General features: G+C 34.4%; 1 protein-coding gene across 2 annotated transcripts; it reads left to right on the top strand.

Moving 5' to 3' along the window:
• Positions 1–1,143: 1,143 nt before the first annotated feature.
• LOC103490061 (exocyst complex component EXO84C-like) lies at positions 1,144–4,698 on the top strand. 2 transcript variants are annotated; one of them, XM_051084306.1, is made up of 4 exons: positions 1,144–2,069; positions 2,144–2,265; positions 2,460–2,557; positions 4,058–4,698. In XM_051084306.1, the coding sequence occupies exons 2-4, from the start codon at positions 2,254–2,256 to the stop codon at positions 4,569–4,571; spliced, it is 624 nt and encodes a 207-aa protein (XP_050940263.1). In that variant the 5' UTR covers positions 1,144–2,069; positions 2,144–2,253; the 3' UTR covers positions 4,572–4,698. The 2 variants fall into 2 exon arrangements, with proteins under 2 accessions (XP_050940263.1, XP_008447654.2); XM_008449432.3 differs by having other exon boundaries at positions 1,159–2,265; positions 4,058–4,689.
• Positions 4,699–19,674: the final 14,976 nt, after the last annotated feature.

The raw sequence follows: 19,674 nt of genomic DNA, 5'->3' as shown, positions 1-19,674 counted from the left end.
TTTTAAAAAATATAACAAACTGATAAAATATTTACATTGTATATAACAATTTTGAAAACGAAAAAGGTCAGACTCATAATGGAAAATACAAAAAAAGCCCTAGTCAACACACCATTAATTGGCCACACATGCACACGAGTAATCTTCTTCTAAATGATCGTGTACTACAGTCTAACGAATGATCTACTATCGTTTAGGTCATGATACATGATCGTGTAGGTCTTTTTAACGATGGATAAAAATGATTCAAATTTAAATGGTTGTGTTGACTACAACAAATGATCGTGTTGATCATATGGAAAACGATCGTATTTATTATGGTAAGTGATCTTATAGTCTAATGTAAATGATCGTTAAAACCTTCAAAACAAACAATTGTGTTGACCATGTTAAATGATCATGTTTAACTATGGTAAGTGATCAGTTAGATAATGCCAACACGACCGTGTAATTCGTTTTAAACGATGAGAAAAGATTTCAAACTTAAACGATCGTGTTGACTATGGTAAACGATTATATTGCCAATGATAAACAGTTGTCTTAACTGGTAAACGATCATTTATATCATGTCAACACGATCGTGTAGTTTGTTTTAAACGATGGAAAAAAAACTTCAAATTTAAATGATTATGTTGATCATAGTAAACAATCGTATTGACAATGATAAACGATCGTTTAGATCATATTAAAATGATAAATATATTGATATTCTCAAATATGAGGAGAATGAAGTGAATTCATAGAATTTTGTCGAAAATGGTGAAGATGAAAGAGAAGATTTAAACAAAATAAATTGTTTAAAAATAGAAGAAAAAAATTGAAAGAAAAATAAAAAAATCTAGAAGAGAAAATAAATAAATCTAAGAAAAGAAAGAAAAAGAAATGACGAATCCTTTGCGATATTCAATAACAAATTTGAAAATTATGAAAATATTTTATGGATGAAGTTTTATATTTTTGTTACGTAAGTATTTTTTTTAATTTTGTTCCATTGCAATTAGCATTCCTGGGCTGAAATTAATAATTACGATGGGGTATTTTAAAATTAGAAAATAAAGATAAAAGATTCCCCATCCTCATCTTTGTCTTCCCTCCTTCATAAAATAAATAGACTAAATTGAAATTGAAAATGAAAAGTTTTGAACTTTGTGTCTTGAAAATACTCTCACTAAAATAAAACTTGATTTTTATTGAAAATGTATATGAAATCTATCAAAAGATCTTAGCTAATATTTCTGTTAAAACCAACCTATTCTTTCAAACAATTCGTAGATCCTCCTATTCTTTCAACACCAAACCGATTTCCCACTCCCAGTCTTGTGATTGACACCCACCATTGCAGAGGAGAAGCAGAAGCTGAACGACGGAGTCATCGGACGGTCGTTCTTGGAGGTGAATCCGACTTATGTTTTCATACCTTATTCTCCTCCATCAAAATGTGAATGCCAGGTTTTTTACTCCATTTTGAACCAAATTCCGGAGGCTGCAATGGTATGAAGAAGTGTGGGCACCTCCAACCTGGTTGGACAAAGATGATGGCAGGAGAAGGTGCAGGAAGAGAGAAAGGATGATATTTGAGAGGAGAGAGAGTCTTTATTTTTATTTTTAAAATTTTAAAGTATTCAATTATATAATTATTAACTTAAGAAAATGGGCTAATTGCAAAGCAACCATTAATGATAATGAAAGTATAATTGCTGAAATTGGGAGTTTGAAGATTGAAATGATAACCGCACCGAGGCGATTTATGCAATTTTCCCTATTTTTATAGAAATCGGTATAATTGCTCAAATGAAAAGTTAGAAGATTATCACTGTAACCAACCGGGATTGTTCACCCAATATCTCCATTTGAAATGATCCCTCCAAAATTTCCGGTTGAGAAATGCATACAAATTCGAATTCTTTGATTAGCGGTTATTACATTTTTGGTATCTCCGCCTTCATTCAGAAACGACAATGCCAATCCGGCGAAAACTTCGACGCCACGAAACAAGAATTACCGAATCCAGCCGCCAGGTTATCGAAGAAATCGAAGCTCTGCAAATGGAAGCGGTAGCCGACGATAGAGTAATCAAACAGTGTTTAAACCTTTTCATTTCCTCAGTTCATTCCTCTACGCTAATCAACTCCAATGCATTCAGCTTCCTCGTCTTTTGCGTCTCGTTTCCTTCAAAACGGAGATGTGGAGGACTTCAGACTGACCGATGATCTTGCCTCCGCCGACACAGACGATGAATCTGAAGTTCAATCTATGACTGCCAAGGTATAATACAATTCGCCTTCTTCATTTTCTCTCTCTCTCTCTCTCTCTCTCTCTCTCTTCTTCATTTTGGCTGCTTGCTTAATTTAGATGTTATGTATGTCTCTCGATTTCTATAAGAGACGAGACGTTGTTTGTTTTTGCGATTAATTGGAAGCAGTAAACGAGTTTAACATCTTTTGTTGTTGAATTAACAGGGGATTAATCATCTGTGTTCGGAACTCTTGGAGCTGAAGGCTGAATCCAATGGGGATTTTCACAGAATTATTATTTCTGGTTGTCTTTCCTTCTCGAGGTATGATTCAATTTAGTTCAACATGCTAATTTCTTTGCTTCCATCAACATGCTTTTGCTTGTAAAATTGACTGTGTTCACGCGAGATTTGAGGAATTTAGTTTGTAGTGTTGAAATTGACTTCAATTGATCTACGTATTTAATTCCTGAAGTTAAACTTGATTTTAGGTTGATTTATGTCTAGTGGTAGTAGTGATTGGTTGATCCTCTGATTCTGTGTAAGAGGTGTGAAGTCTAGAATTTTTTCGGTCAGGTGAAGTGAAGAATTTTGGTGATCTTCTCATAGTACTTTGGTCTTCAATGTTCAAGGAGTCTTCATCTTGACTGTTTGCGTCTGAATTCTCTTGAAATTTTAACATAGAACTCTGAAAACGAAAGAGATATCAATTTCACTCTTGAGTTATTATGTATAGTTCGCTATCCTTCTTGAAGTATGATCAAACTTTAAGCTCAATAGCATTTCTTTCCAGTCTAGTAATTGACAACTTCGAAATTCTACATGCGTGCTTGAAAAAGTGAGAGTGTTTGAAATTTTTGGAGAAATTTAGTATGTAGAGTTGAATTATTTGATCTATATGGAGTCTAATCTCTAGCAGCTATCCCCTCTGATTTGTATTAGAGGAGCGAAGTCTAGAAGACAAAGAATCCTGATCTTCTGGAAGTGCTTTGGTATACAAGGAGTTTTCAGTCTTCAAGCTTCAGAAACTCTAATTGTTTCTTTGAGGATTCTGTAAATGCTTTCATATCTCACGCAAGGATTGATAGACCTAACTTTCTCAAATCTCGTGTTCAATCATAGTTTTGGACTCAATCTCTTAGGGAGTTTTTTGGCAAAGCATATGGAAAGAATAATTGGAAACTTTACTCCTTGTTCGACTCAAAGAGTTTGTCCCCAAATGAAAAAAAAACATTAATTTTATGCTTTTTTTTTAATTTCTTCTATAGTAAATTCACAACTTTCTAGACTTCACAACTAACTCTACTCTTTTTCCTAAACATATCATAGAATTCATATCAAATTATTAATGAGCTTTCTTGGACTTATTTGAAGTTTGGCTTAGATATTGTGTGGAGCAATATTTTGGTATATGTCACACCTTGATCACACAAACTAGAGTATAAATATTATATTTAGTTCGAAGTAAGAAAGTCCACCATGTGACAAACTAGGATTGGACAACTTAATGAGATATAAAAATGGGTGTAGCATATGATGAACCTAAATATTTTTTTATTATGTAAAAATTTGGGTGCAACCAAAGCGTACTCATCCTTGTGTAGCTCACCTAAATATCCAATCATAAGTTGTCACGTAAATAAAGAAGATGCATGAAAATATGTGCAGTTTTTGGACTGCATCCAATTATTGCACGTATCATCTAGTTTGGTGCTCACGCTCGTTAAAGACACTTGATGTCATATGAATTCAAGTGTAGTTGAAAAGTTTGAAACATATAAATTAGTGATCGGTAAAAAATTTTCGTTGGACAATACTTTGCAGGGCATTTGAGAAGGTAAAGGAAATGGAACAGGATTTGATGCATCTAAAAAGCACCATCTTTACTCACACAAGCCTTGTGAAAGACCTAATGGATGGCATAGATCTTGACATTGAGTCAGATGAGACATTGGATCCAACTCGTCAATCTTCCGAATGCAATAGACTATCTTTATTGATTGAATTGGAGGCTCACATTTATGAGATCTCTAACGCCTTGGACAATCTCATTTATGAAAACAAGATAGATGAAGCTTTGGAAACCATCAAATTAGAGGATGAAAATCTGCAAAGACTGAAGGTTGAAGAAGACGAATACCTTTTTGACATTATAATGCTATATGATTGTGTGATTTCTGATAAAAATGCCAAGATCAATCTCCAATTGGCCAAGCTATCAGAGAACGGCAAGACGCTTGCTGGTAGGGAGGCCGGTCCGACGGCGGACCAACCATCTTCAATCGATTCTCAAGTGCCTGAAGTACTTCAGGAATGTAAGTTGAAATTGAGAAGTTGATAAATGTTTTGTGTAAATTTGTTACCTTGAAAAAATATTACAATTATCTTACAAATTTAATATATACTAAACATGTAAATAATATTTATTAATTATAACTTATCTATTTTAGGATCTACTATTAGCTGAGAGGTTCAACGAGATTAACAGCTAAAGATGAAGTTTATCCATTAACCTATCTGTTGCTTACCTTAGCATTGATCTTACCAATTACAACAACTATCATGGAAAGGATATTTTTTGCTATGAGCATTGTAAAGACTCACTTGCACGATCGAATGGGAGACCAATTATAAGATAGATAATAAAGTTATTATGTATCAATTTCAAAATATAAAATCTCGGTATTGGACAATTGTAATGTACGAAAGTAAATTTATTAAATTTAGAACCACTTATAAATTATTTTGACTGAACTATAAAGCTTGTGTTAATAAATTATAAAGATTGTATTAATAAATTTTCTGGATTTGCCACTTAAACGAGACAATAAATATTGAAAAAATATAAAATAAGATTAAAAAAAAAAAGAAATTATGAAAATAGAAAAATTCCTCTACAATTCTATATTATTTCCGATTTTTAGAACTCCCGCTAATTTATGTATAGTTTACAAAATCCAGCAGATGGGTTTTTGTATATTGGTGGAAATTCCAAAAAGAGATTTTAGAAGAATTTTTCTATTTTCATAATTTCTTATTTACTTATTTGTTTTAATACTATATTTTTCGATGTCTATGTTATTTACACTTATAAAGCAACTATAGATTACAAATACACGGTCTAAATTACTTTTAAGGTGTATTTGATTTAGTGTTCGCATTTGAAAATAAGTCATTTCGCTTCGGAGTTTTGAAAGACTTTTAAAATTTATTTTAAATAATTTATTTATCAAAAAAGTTTTAAATAAAAATATATTTTTCTCGAGGCAATCCCTTCTTTTATAAAAGTTAACCATTCATTTCAAATGAGGATCCTAAAATTAGTAACTCAAAATTGTAGACTTATATTTTTCTTGAATGATTTAACACTAGAAATAAATCAACAAAAGTGAAGGAACTTACAACTTAAATTTCTTAATTAAAAAAGTATAACATAATTGACAATTTATACCAATTTCATTTCCCTTCTTCAAGTTCAAAGAGACCATACGTGTTGAAGAGGATGGAATAATATGTTATTTTATTACCTATCTGGCAAAATCTTTTGATTAGTTGGCAATTTTTTTGTTTTTTCTTTTAAAAAGAAGATTAAAATAGTTTAAAATCATTTGATGGTCACGGAGATATTGACTGGTTGCGTTGTTCATGCATTGATGGAAGGAGTTTAGCACAGAAAATTTTGTCACCATTACAGCCAAGAAGGAACACATCAATCACAGTGAATGGCATGGGAAAGATGAATTATACAATATTTAAATTGTTTGATTAAACAAATTGAATCCATCGATAACATAGTTCCATCTTTAATTTGTTTCAAAATTGAATTTTGGGACCCTTATTCAAGTGCTTCGGTGACAGCTCTTTGAAATCTTATGCAGCTTGAAATGGAATTGGTGATGCACAGGTCTATTCGTGCCCTGACTAAAAGTGCTTCTTGCATGTGTTCTCGTTTTATTGTTTCATTTTTGTATCAAGAGACTGTGGGTGTGGGGTAAAGGTAAAAGTTGGGTCCTCATTGTCTCTAGAACTGGTTTAAGAAATCACCCTAGCTAATCAAACTTTTCTTACTACACCCCTTCGATAAAATTTGTCAATTTTGGAGCTGGTTTTAGAATTTTCTTCAACAATTGACAAGTGTCTTGGCTAGTGATTTCTAGGTTCAGTCCCCGTTTGATGTCGTGGCAGAGGAATGGGAAGTGTTAATCCAAGAAGCGGATGGTGCAGATGAAGTCGTACCTGTCAGAGTAAAAAGAATATGGAAAAAGGTCACTGGTGAAACCTGAGATCTCATAATGAATAGAGAAAAACCACATAGCAAGCAAAGAGAGGGCAAAAAAACACGAACATGAAAGAGGAGCAACACAAAAACTAACTAAGATTAACAATAAAGCAAATGAATAAATCAACAATTAAAAAGACTAATAATCTAGCTTAACATCCCCCTACAAGTAGACAAGGTGTTGAGGCAACTATGAGCTTGAACTTGAGGGTGAGAAAACTAGGATTAGGCAGAGGTTTTTCATTGGAACGTCGACAAGCTAATCCTTAGATGGCACAAACTTCACACAAAGTTGTTTGCTAACGATCTTCTCTCAAATAAAATGAAAATCAATTTCAAGATGCATTGTGCGATTATAAAGGAGCTGATTTTCAGCCATAAATGTTACAATCAAGTTATCACACAACAATATTAGAGTTGATAGTTTGCAAGCTCCAATCTCAAACATATCTAACTAAATCTATAAAACCTCTATAGCAACATTTGAGGGACTTTGTGAAAAGCAATGAAACAATCAACAACTATGTCTGTAGATATGTGACATTCGCTCGCAACTAAAGTAGGTTCAACAATAAGCACATATAGTAGATACAGTATGAATACAGGGGTTTGTTAACCCAGTTCGATGACACTACATCTATGTCTGAGAGGCACTTGACCTGATATAGGAGATTTTATTATTAAGAAAATACAGATCATAAGAAATCTCTTATAATTGACAGTACAGAGTTTACACTTTGATCCTCACTCTATACAGATATATTCTTGTTAGAAAGTCCACAGACTGACTATGATTAAGTCTATGGTTGATCTAAACAAAATCAAAATCTCCCCTTTAATTACCTTTCTGATTAAGTATATTAACAATGAAGATCTCCTCATTTATCAATTATATCATCAATCATCCGATCAAGGTTCTGTGCATAAACTGCGTTATACGTGATCTTCACAAGGAATGACTATTACATTTATTCGACAATCAATATGATTTCATGTTTTGAAGCGTTCTCAAGTACACTTACGTGCATCACTATGTCGTCACCCTTCACCTGCGTCATAGTATTCTTTTTGCAACAACCACCCATCAAAGGTTTAATTATCCATATAAATACTTTGTTTATGCAGCATACACACGAGACAAATCTCAATAGCCAGATCTTCCGAAAAACTCTGAATATTCCAAATACGAATCTCATTCCCAACAAACCCGGTAACAAATAAAATCTACTGCCTAAAAGTCACGTGCAATATATTTTAAATAAAATAAACAACAAATACTTCGGACCCACAAGTCTTAACAAACTCCCCCTTGGGACAGGGAGTTATTTGTTCCAACATGTATCAGATCACAACAATCATTAAATATAGACAACCATTCCACATAAGCACTCATCTAGTAGACATACTAACTATACCAACCACATCTTCATTCATCATAAAAATATTCAAGTTGCAAAGAAACATAAGTACAAAATATTTGGAAGCAAAGTATAGATTTGGAGAAAAAGAATATCAAGTCAAAGGAACAACTAGTCCAACAAAAAAACCCAAAAATACTCCCCTTTGCTTGGAAACAAAAATGCTTAAAGGTCAACCCAGTCCTAAGAGGTAGATAATCGAGCACGAATAGCAGCAAGAATCGACTCCACAGCTGTGCGTCTTCCAGTCAGCGTTGTAACAACTCCCTAAACTTCTTCAATGGACACACTCAGTGCATGAGACTCGTCAAAGAGGAGCTCCACCACACCCACTTCCAATTCCCGAGGCAAGTGCAACCCAGCAGCTGGACTAAGCAACTCAGCTCTTGAGGAACTAGAACCCTGACGAGGAGGTCGAAATGTGTCAAGGAGATCTAGACATGCGATCCTTAAAAGAACTTATAACTGTGAGAGATAGTTCTAGGCACAGGATTGGCGACATCATCATCAGCCAGCAACCCCGAATGTTGAGAAAGGAGGAATCCAGTAATTAACGGAGGGAATCATATAGTAATGTTGATCCCATAAGTGTCCACATGTCGAACAATTTGCTGAAAGATGAACTCCCCTACATCCATAGGCTTTCTAATGTCAATCTAATACACAAGTTGCTCAAGGGCCGTGGAAATGGTTGCCAAATGAGTAGACGGAAACCAATTCGCAATTCCAATCTTATGCAAAATTGCATTCTTCACACTCAGCTTGGTCACGAGAAGTTGCTCATCAATAAGCCAAGTCTGGATTAGTCCACTAGAGAGTTCCAACACTAGTTGCACAGGAGTACGCAAGACAGCTACAGAACCAGTAAGAACAGCTGTTAAAAAAAGTAGAAGAAATAAGAATACACTTACCATGCACACGTACCTTCCAAAAATCAGAAGTATTGGGTTTATTGAAGTTCGTAGGTAGATTGACAATGAACTCTCGACTAGCTTGGGGTAGAAGATACCAAGATTGGTCACAGTACACACCATTCTCGCCTTCTCAATGAGATCAAGCACAGCTGCACACGAACGGTGTTGATCAGAAATGGTTGACTCGTTAGCTATCTACCTTCTCATAACATAATTCCACTTGAACACACATTCTTCAGAGTGAAACGATAGGCCGTCAATCGGTACAAAGGGCATGTTTGGAGGTAGTTTGCAATGGTCTGCCTTGGTAATAATCACTCGCTATCCCTGTGAGGGTGGGCGGAGATCATGTCGAGTTGGTTCAGACGGAGGAGCATGGCCATCATCCACGTTCTGGTCAGACGGTGGAGGGGGAGGAACCTTAGTAGCCCCTGCATTATACGCAGGCGAAGGATGAGACTAAGAATGAGGCGGTGATACCTGGACCCTGGTGGAGAGCCTGAGTATCCTCTGGAGAGGCCTCCCTCTTTCACAGGTCATGTGCCAAACTCTCAAAACAAGTCATTAAATGACCACATCCACATGTTGCTGTCATTTAACCTAATCATCATTAACAGGAGTGGTAGCAAAACATTGAGATTCTGAGAAACTACCATCGTCATGCATGTCTTGGTCGAGGTCAAAGAGTTGGTGATACACCTCATCCGCAGTAGATACCTCGATCATTTTGGCTTTCTTGGACGATTCGTCCATACAAGCTTGAAGAGAAACATTCTTTCCAAATAAAAGGGAGAACAATGCCTTAAATGCCCCTACCTAATTAACAAATGTGATTTCTAAATACATTTGTAACAGAATCCACAAATACCCTATAATTAATACAAATTATGCACCCATCATTTCACATCCCATTCATTATTTGAAGTTTGGAAGCAATTGAAATCCCTAGCATCTCTTTCTTCACTTTGGAATAGAATAGTCTACATGGCTCGGTTAACAAAGAAAGCAGCTCGAACGACTCAGTAGGTAGCAGACAGCGCGAGTGGCTCGGGTAACTAGGAGATCAGCTCGGACGACACGTGTGGCTTGGGACATGATGCTCGAGGATGGAGGCTTCTTAAATGACGAGGAGAGCACGCCAGATAGGCAGGGACATAATGCTCGAGGATGGAGCTTGACGGAAAACTAAGGTGATGGTGGCAGCTTCGACGAACGAGGGAGATTGTCGCCAGATAGCTCGGAGAGAAGAGAGGCAGGGGCAGCGGTGGCCGTGTAATTTCGAAGAAGAAGAAGATAAGAGTGAGGGGAGGGGGCTGAGGCTGAGATGAAAAAAATGATGATGAATCTAGGGTTTAAAAAAAGATATAATAATAATAATAATAATATAATTCATATTATATATATTATATTATGTTATTTTATAATATTATAAAATTTATATCTTTTTTTATTATTTTTTCTTTTCCTTTCCAAACTTAAATAACTTTAACACCCAACAAGATAAACTCTTAATAACTTATGATAATAATGTTGAAAATTTTTACCTCAAAATTTTGACATTAGGCATTTAAATTAAGAATCTAAACTTGATGTATTATGTGTGTTTTTTTCATAAATAATTTTAAAATTAAAAAATGGTGAAATTAATAGATTATCCATTATCTTTGGCATGATTTTAGGAATTCAATTTTGAATCTAAAATTAATTAATTTATGTATATTTTTTCGTAAATAATTTGAAAAATAAAAAATGGTGAAATTAATGGATTGTCCATTATCTTTGACATAATTTTAGAAATTCAATTTAAGAATCTAAAATTAATATTGTATGTTGTATCCTAATAACTAGGGGATGTTGAAACTAATAACATAGCTTTAGATTGTTGGAACAATATAATATATTTTTTTATTTAGTTAAGAATTATTATCTACAAATACATTGTATTCGGGATATGTGATATTTTGTTTGATTTTTTTATCTCAACAAATACACTGTATTTGTATATGGACAATTGTCATCCGTGGAGGGGTAATTTCGAGCAAAAAAAAATAGAAAAATTGTTCTAGCAGTTAGTTTTGTCATAAATCAAAATAATTTAACAGTTTGTTATTTTTTCTCTTTTCTATCCATAAATTTGCATTTCCACAATTTTCCCTTATATTTTTCTATGACCCATTAATGTAAAGCCCATTGAGAGCTTCTAGAAATAGTTTGTTATAATGAATTTAATCTTGTGTGGGTGTGTTTAGAATAAGGGTTTTTCCTCCTAACTTTTGTTATATATTTGAACATCATTAACATTAAAAAAAAAATATCAATGAAAGCGAGGGTTTTCCCTTGTTCAATCGTTTCTACTTTCTCTTCTTCTTAAACCTCAAAGATGGTATCAGAGCTTTACGTCTAGTAACCTCAAAACAAAAATTTGGCCTAAAGTCATTCAAGTAATGTCCAAAAACAATGAGTAACAGTTGCTCTTCCTCCATCCTCGGTGAAGACTCATCCAGAGATCCATCCTCCATCCCTCATATATTCGGTTCTAGATAAAAAATATCTCTAGTAAAACTAGAAGATGACAATTTCCTGCTATGGAAATTTCATATCATTACGACACTTGAAGCATATGATCTCTAATCATTTTTGGAATCGACAGCCAAACCACCCACAAAATATATCAACATACCTACAAATCAAACACCAACTACAATTAGAAGTTCTTCGGCCACTATGATAAAGACCTTGAATCCTTAATACAAAGCTTAGAAGACACAAGATAGACTGATTTCATCGTGGCTCATTGGCTCAATGAGTGAAGATATGCTAAATCAAATGCTCTATTGTGCCTCTGCAAAACAGATCTGGAAAACTCGACATGTTATCTATTCTTCCTGATACTTAGCATAAGCTATGCAGTTTAAAAATAAACTTCACAATATGAAAAATGGAGCTATCGTTAAAAGAGTATTTCCTTAAAATCCAGCAATGTGTTTATGTTTTAGCCTCCATAAATAAACTTGTCTCCACTATGATCACATATTATACATTCTTATTGGATTAGGAACCAAATATCAATCCATGATATCATTATCTCTGCTTGTACTAACTCTCCATCTGTTCAAGATATTATGTCTCTTTTCCTTACTCAAGAATCTCAAATTGAAAATAAAGTTGCCAATGATGTATCCCTACCCACGGTGAATGTTACTACTCAATCATTAGAAAAGGAAGGTGAAGTTATAAACAGAGGAAATCAAAACAACTTTCAGTACACAAACAGTAACTCATAATACAATCAAACAAGTCGTTGTAGTGGCAGATCTAATAGAGGAGGAAGAGGAAACAGAAATAAACCTCAGTGCCAAATCTGCAAAAATTTGGCCATATTGCTAATAGATGTTACTTCAGATATGCTCTAAGAACTCATAACTCATGTTACTCTGCAAACTCATCTAATTTTTCGTATACTAAGACATCTCACAATCCATAGATGAGTGCAATAGTTGCTTCTCCTAATCTGAATATTGATAGCAACTGGTACCATAACTCGGGAGCAACAAATCATTTAACTCACAGGCTGAGTAATCTATCTACTGGATTTGAGTATGGTAGAGGAAATCAGATTTATGCTATAAATGGGTCAAGTTTGCCAATACTTCATTATGGGGTCATTTCAATTTAACTCATTATTTGTTCCATCAAAATCGTTAGTTCTTGAAAATTTACTTCATGTTCCTTTCATTATAAAGAATCTTATTAGCAAAAGATAATGAAATATTCTTTGAACTTCATCCCATCTTTTGTTATATGAAGCATTAGGAAACTAGTTGAATTCTTCTTCAAGGACATCTCTGTGTTGGTCTGTACCAATTTAATCTCAAATCATCTCCTCAAAGTTCTCTAAAGTCTGCACTTAATACCAATTCTAGTGTTTAACTATTGTTTTATCTCATTATCATGTGAATACTACTGATATATGGCATAGGCGATTAGGTCATTCCCACCTAAATGTTATCCAAAATGCTATGAAACATGTCCATAATGCCAATGTATCAATATGAATAAAATGAATTTCTGTGAAGCGTGTGCTCTAGGTAAACATCATGCTCTTCCCTTTCCAAACTCCAATACACAACATGCATATCCACTACAACTCATTGTGTATGATCTTTGAGGTCCTACTTTTAACATATCTAGAAATAACTATAGATACTATTTTAGTTTTGTTGATGCGTATAATAGGTATACTTGGATTTACTTCCTTCAATCTAAGTCTGATGCATTCTTAGCCTTTCGAAAACTCAAAACTTTTATTGAAAAACAGCTTGGACAATCAATCATAAGCCTCCAAGCCGATGGAAAAAGTGAATTCAAAACATTTATACCTTACCTAAATAGCCATGGCATTGAACATAGATTAACATATCCAGACACTTCACAACAAAATGGAATAGTTGAAAGAAAGCATAGACATATTTGATGGAAAAAGAAACATACGCAGTGGATAAACAGATTGAAATTACTCTAGAATGCATCCAGTTTCATTCTCTCTTTAGAGCTCCTCTATTCATTGATTCCTTCTTCATATCAACTTCTTAGTTTCCCACTAGGCGGGATCTCCGCGAAGCTGCAGGATGGCTTGGTAAGCAAGCAAGCAGTTATGTAGGCGCCAACTCCAAGTTCTTTCTCTTCTTTCTTTTTGATTTGGACTTGGTTGGCAGGGTCAGGGCCTTTCTCGCTGGGCGAGCGCATCCGATTCTCAAGTCCTTTCCTAAACCACTTCCCGTTCAGTTGCTGAAATCTCGAGAAAAGCTTGATAAATGAGATGGAGTTCCACGAATATGCAGGCTAGAAAGATGCTATTTGCTGCCATTCTATCTATTTGTGCATTAAGTTCGAAGAAGATCTCAATCTATAATGAAGAAATGATAGTAGCGAGTTCTTTTATAGGCTTTCTTATATTAAGTCGGAAGAATTTAGGTAAGACTTTCAAAGCGACTTTCGACGGGAGAATCCAGGCTATTCAGGAAGAATCGCAACAATTTCCCAATCCTAACGAAGTAGTTCCGGAGGAATCCAATGAACAACAATGATTACTTAGGATCAGTTTGCGAATTTGTGGCACCGTAGTCGAATCATTACCAATGGCGCGCTATGCGCCTAAGTGCGAAAAGACAGTGCAAGCTTTGTTATGCCGAAACCTAAATGTGAAGTCAGCAACACTTCCAAATGCCACTTCTTCCCGTCGCATCCGTCTTCAGGACGATCTAGTCACAGGTTTTCACTTCTCAGTGAGTGAAAGATTTGTCCCCGGGTGTACGTTGAAATCTTCTATAGTCGAACTCATTCGAGAGGGCTTGGTGGTCTTAAGAATGGTTCGGGTGGGGGGTTCTCTTAAGAAGAAATCAGACAAATAGAATCTAATTCATTTCATGCTAAGAGAAGAGCGAATCCAATACCAAGACGAATTCTCAGGAAGTGCAGCAAGTACTTAAGTCATTTTTTGGTATCATGCCCCACGAGTGAGTTGCCAAGTGCCCCCTAGCCTAAAAGGGCAGTCTACCACAAGATCGAGTGGAAAAAGAAAGCATAGACATAATTGGAAGATTAACATGCAAATTACCCTAATTAGAACAAAAATTAGGGTTAAAGGAATACTTATCTTTGAAGATTTTCCAAATTGATAATCACCTCATGAACTCGAATCGGGACCACCACTAGTATTGATCCACTATTCTCCGGACTTAGAACCGAGTTATGGGACTTGATTTGGTAAAGGAAAAAGAGAGAGAGAGATGGAAAGAAATTGGAGGAAGAATTGGGAAAATACTTTGGTGATTTTAATTTATTTTAAATGAAAATCAAAAGTGGCAAAAAGTCTTTGAAATTTTGAAAATACATGTAATTGAATCATCAAAACCCAACACCTCACAATCTACTAACCATTAGTGGATCTATTTACCATTCCATTTTTCTTAGTGGGCTTGATGTCATTACCAAGAGCTTCCACTTAGCTCACTAAGAGTTAGTGGGATTATCCAACAAAATATTAGATTTTCCCACTAACTTTGGTTAAGGAGCAAAATGGTCATTTAACCATTCTAGTCAAAGTCAAAAGTCAACATTTTGACTTTTTACCATTTTATCCGTATTGACTAATTTTGACCTCTCGAGCATAAATTCACATTCATTTTTCTGAAATTCAAATCACATTTGAATATAAAGTCGGTCAAAGTTTGACTTTTCAAGGTCAAAAGTCAACATTTTGACTTTTTACAACTTTGACCATTTTCATCAATTTCGAGCTTTCGAATATGAATCCATATTAATATTTTTAATTTTTAAATCGCATTTAAACATAAAATTATTGCTCAAAGCTATAACCGATGACTATATCACATACTTGTCAATTTTTCTCTTTTTTCCTAATTCGAACAATTCGAATTATTCCAACATGTTGTTCTAAGTTAATTCTATATGAGTTAGCAGGGGAACTTAATGGATCTATAGATCATGGGCTCCAACGATCCGAGATTAACTGGCTAAACTCTTTTAGACCGAGCTAATCAACATTCATTAACTAACGGGTCATTCCACTAAAGTCCTATAGTTGCACTCCCCTTACTATAGGTATATATATGTCCATCTGATATAACCATGATCAGTAAGTTAATCCTTCACAAGTTGTTCGTAATCTCGGTTGGGTCAAAATACTGTTTTACCTCAAGATTACATCTTGTTCCTTAAGTCTCACTGATCCACTATTGAACAATTGGTTTTTAAAGTCCAACCTATAAACTAAATCCCTCTCGGGCCAATGAGAGGGTGGGACCCTTTGTTCAAGACTTGGATTCAATCCTTAAGTGAACAACCTATCTACTAACCTTAAAGCGGGTAGAAGTGAATTTCATCTTCCACCCTATGTCCCTAGCTATTTGGGTCTTACCCCTCAAATGGGAGGCTTGTTGGGCTAGCGTCATTGAGCTACCTTCACCCATGCAGATCTAAGGATAATATCGTTTGAACAGAAGTTCATGGTTAGCTCAGGATTAAGATTAAGTTACCTAGGTCATCAAAAAATGAAATAGTCAGTTTTATATAGTCAACGGTGTTATAACATAAAAGTGACTATTTTATGGTTCCAGTTTTATGTAAACTCTTTACATAAGATGCTTCCACTCTCATGTCTCTACATGAACGATTCAGGATCACTTTGTTTGTACTAACTATATAGTAGGCCGCATCCATAGTGTTCCCAGAATAAAACGTCCAACCTTATTCATACGCTACAGATCGTTTAGGCTATATACTCAAACTTGATTCATGTTTATATCTTACATAAAGTTCAAGTCTACACTAGATAGCCTCAGGATCTTAGTTTATTGAATTCAAGATTATGGTATTTTATTTTCACTAATAAGTCATCAATAAACACTTTATTGAGTAGAATATAATTTAAACTACAACCTACGAGTTTTAGGACATAAATTCCAACAATATTTTGGACATGGGTCTTACCCTTCTTTCTTAAGCTACCTTACCCTTATCTTTTTGGGATGAAACTTTTTCTACAAGTGTTTATCTCATCAATTGCCTACCTACACCCATCCAACTTAGTCCATTGGAGAAGTTATTTGGAAACCTAATATCCTTCTCTAAAAATCTTTAGCTACAAATGTTATCCCTTCATCAAACCCTACCAACCTTACAAATTGTCTTACAGATCCACACCTTGTCTTACAGATCCACACCATGTATCTTCCTAGGCTACAGTTCATCTCACAAAGGTTATAAAATTCTTCACAAGATAGCCATACCTACATTTCTTGACACTTATTTGACGAAAATTCCTTTCCCTATACATCTTTCTCATCTCACTATACTCCTTCGTCAACAAAAAAATGTCTTCTCTCCCAATCAAATCCATAATTCATAAGCCAATAATGAATCCTAATGAAGAGAGGCAACACACTGACATAGTTACGGATAACACTAATCATCTGAATCCTACTATTGTGTATCCTTTAAGAGACAGGTACTCAAGATTGATCAGGGGAAGAATCAACAAGAGAAGAACATTATGATAAACAAATTCCATCACAGACTCGAAATGACTCAGACAATGCCAATCAACCATTAAATCTCAGTACTCATCCAATGGTGACTCAAAGCAAAAGTGGTATTTCAAACCTAAAGTTCTCTTAATTAATTATACTGACATGAACCTACCCATGCTAAAGAAGCTTTAAAGCATCCTCACTGGAGGAAAGCTATGGAAGAAGAATTTCAAGCTTTAAACAAAATAATACTTGGAGTCGAACAGAATAATTAGAAAACTGTTGGGTGAAAATAGGTCTTTAAAATAAAAAGAAATTCAAATGGGTCAATTGCTAGATATAAAGCTAGATTAGTTGCTAAAGAGTTTCATCAAACACCTAGCATAGACTACAATGAAACCTTTAGTTCTATTGTGAAACCATTTATAATTTGTATGCTTCTAACAATAGCTATTATGAAAGGATGAGTTATAAAACAGCTTGATGTTAATAATGTCTTTTTATATGGTGAATTAGAAGAAAATGTTTACATGGAACAACCTTATGGGTTTGAAGTAAAAACATCTCATCCTCTTGTTTGTCATCTAAGAAAAGCTATCTATGGGCTAAAACAAGCACCCCGGGCATGGTATGGAAAGTTGACCTCTAGTTTACATACCTTAGGCTTTCGGACATCTAAAGCAGACTCATCACTTTTAATTTGAATAACTCCTACTTCATGTTGTTATATTCTGATATATGTTGATGATTTGATTATTATGGGAGATTCCGAAAAGATGTTAAGATTATTTGATTAAATCTTTAAAGAGTAACTTTGCTCTTAAAGACTCGGGACACTTAGTTACTTTCTCGAGGTAGAGATGTCATATCCTACAAATGGAGGTATGTTTCTATCTCAGATAAGATACATTACTATCTACTCATTAAGGTGAAGATTTTCATGATGTCTATTTGTATCATAGTACTGTTGGAGCTTTACAATATGACATACTTACACATCTTGAAATATCATATAGTGTAAACAAAGCATATCAATTTATGCATTCTCTTAAACTTACACATTGACAACTTGTAAAACGCATTTTGAGATATCTTAAAAGGTACCTTATCTCATGGATTATGGCTTAGACATTCCACCAACTTTTCTCTTGTTGGTTATGTTGATGATCTTGATGATAGGAAGTCCATTTCTGGCTATTGTGTTTACTTTGGTAATAATTTAGTCTCTTGGGGGTCAAAGAAACAATATATTATTTCTAGATCTAGTACTGAAGCATAATACATTAGACTTTCAACTCAAATTCTTTGAGCCTGTGGAATGAATGAAAGAATCAAGCGAACTAAACGCCTAGAAAATAAGGGGTCCTGACTTTGGCAAGTATCCTAGTTAGATAGTGCCTTGCTCTTCTTGCTACTGAATTAACTTGGATTCGTTCGCTGCTATTTGACTTATGTATTACCATACCTCATCCTCCTACTTTTCGGTGTGATAATCTTAATGCAATTCACGTAAGTGCAAATCTCATTTTGCACTAAGAAAAACATGTTGAGCTTGATATTTATTTTGTTTCGAGATTTGATTCAAAAAAAGAAAATCTCAGTGTGTCATCTTCCAGCTTCTCAACAGATAGTAGACATTCTTATCAAACCATTGTCTGCTTCGTCCTTTCATAAGTTGAAGAATAAACTCATTGTTATTGATGCAACAGCCATTGCTTTACGGGGGGTGTTTGGTTATTGTTTAGCAACAAATCAACGTTGTGATTGAATAGCAGTACATTACTTCAATGAGTGATACACTATAAAATTAGTAGATTAAAAGTTAAACTCCATACTGCCATATATCTTATATAAATTATATAAATTAGGCTTTTTTAATTTTTTAATCTCAAAAAATGAAACTTAATTCTCACTCACGCGATGTCTCAATTTTTCAAAATTGTCAATCTCAATGGATATGTATAAATTACAAAACTGAAAATTTTGTCAAAAAAAACTCTCTAAATCAATAAACAAACAGTTTTACATTTTGGAAACAACTTAAGATACTTATTATTAATACTATATCCATGTCGGTGGCGTTCTATTGCTTATTTTTCTATGTACCATACATTTTTTTATGATACGATCAAAGTGTTGGTACCAAATTCATGAGCATCACTCCTCAAAATGATCTTCTTCAACAATTAAGAGGATTTAACAAAGTGATCCTTTTCAACAATTTGAGCATCACTTCTCAAACGAATAGATATTCTCTTCTTCAATAAATTGACTGGATCTTCATCGTCTACAAATTGAAGATTGATCTTCTCAAACATATAAAAATTTTAACACATTGATTGATCTTTGTCATCTACAAACTAAAGATTTATCTTCTAAAAAATTTGAGAACTTCGACAAATTGATCACTTCACCATCTACATACTAAATATTGATCCTAAACAAGATCAACAAGTCCAAAAACTTATCCTCAAACAAAATCAACAAGCTCAGAATTTGATCCTGAAAGAAAATCATCAATCCAGAAAGGCCGAAAATCCAAAAAAAGGAAATGGAAACCATTATAGTTAGAGGGTAAAACAAAGTATGTCCGTTGAGAAGAGGTAGGAGTGAGGAGGTAGTTAAGCGTTGTAGGTTACGTTGCACCAACACCAACACTCACGAGTCCATAAATTTGCCATTTTGATAAATTGACGTCACCGTCAGCAGCCAGCAGCCAGAGGCGGGAGTTTTCATAAAACTGAAAAACCTCAATTGAAAGCGCGCATTTCAAACGTCA

This window comes from Cucumis melo, chromosome 4 (assembly GCF_025177605.1).
Source record: "Cucumis melo cultivar AY chromosome 4, USDA_Cmelo_AY_1.0, whole genome shotgun sequence".
NCBI lineage: Eukaryota > Viridiplantae > Streptophyta > Magnoliopsida > Cucurbitales > Cucurbitaceae > Cucumis > Cucumis melo.
This window is presented reverse-complemented; position numbering and strand designations above follow the sequence as displayed.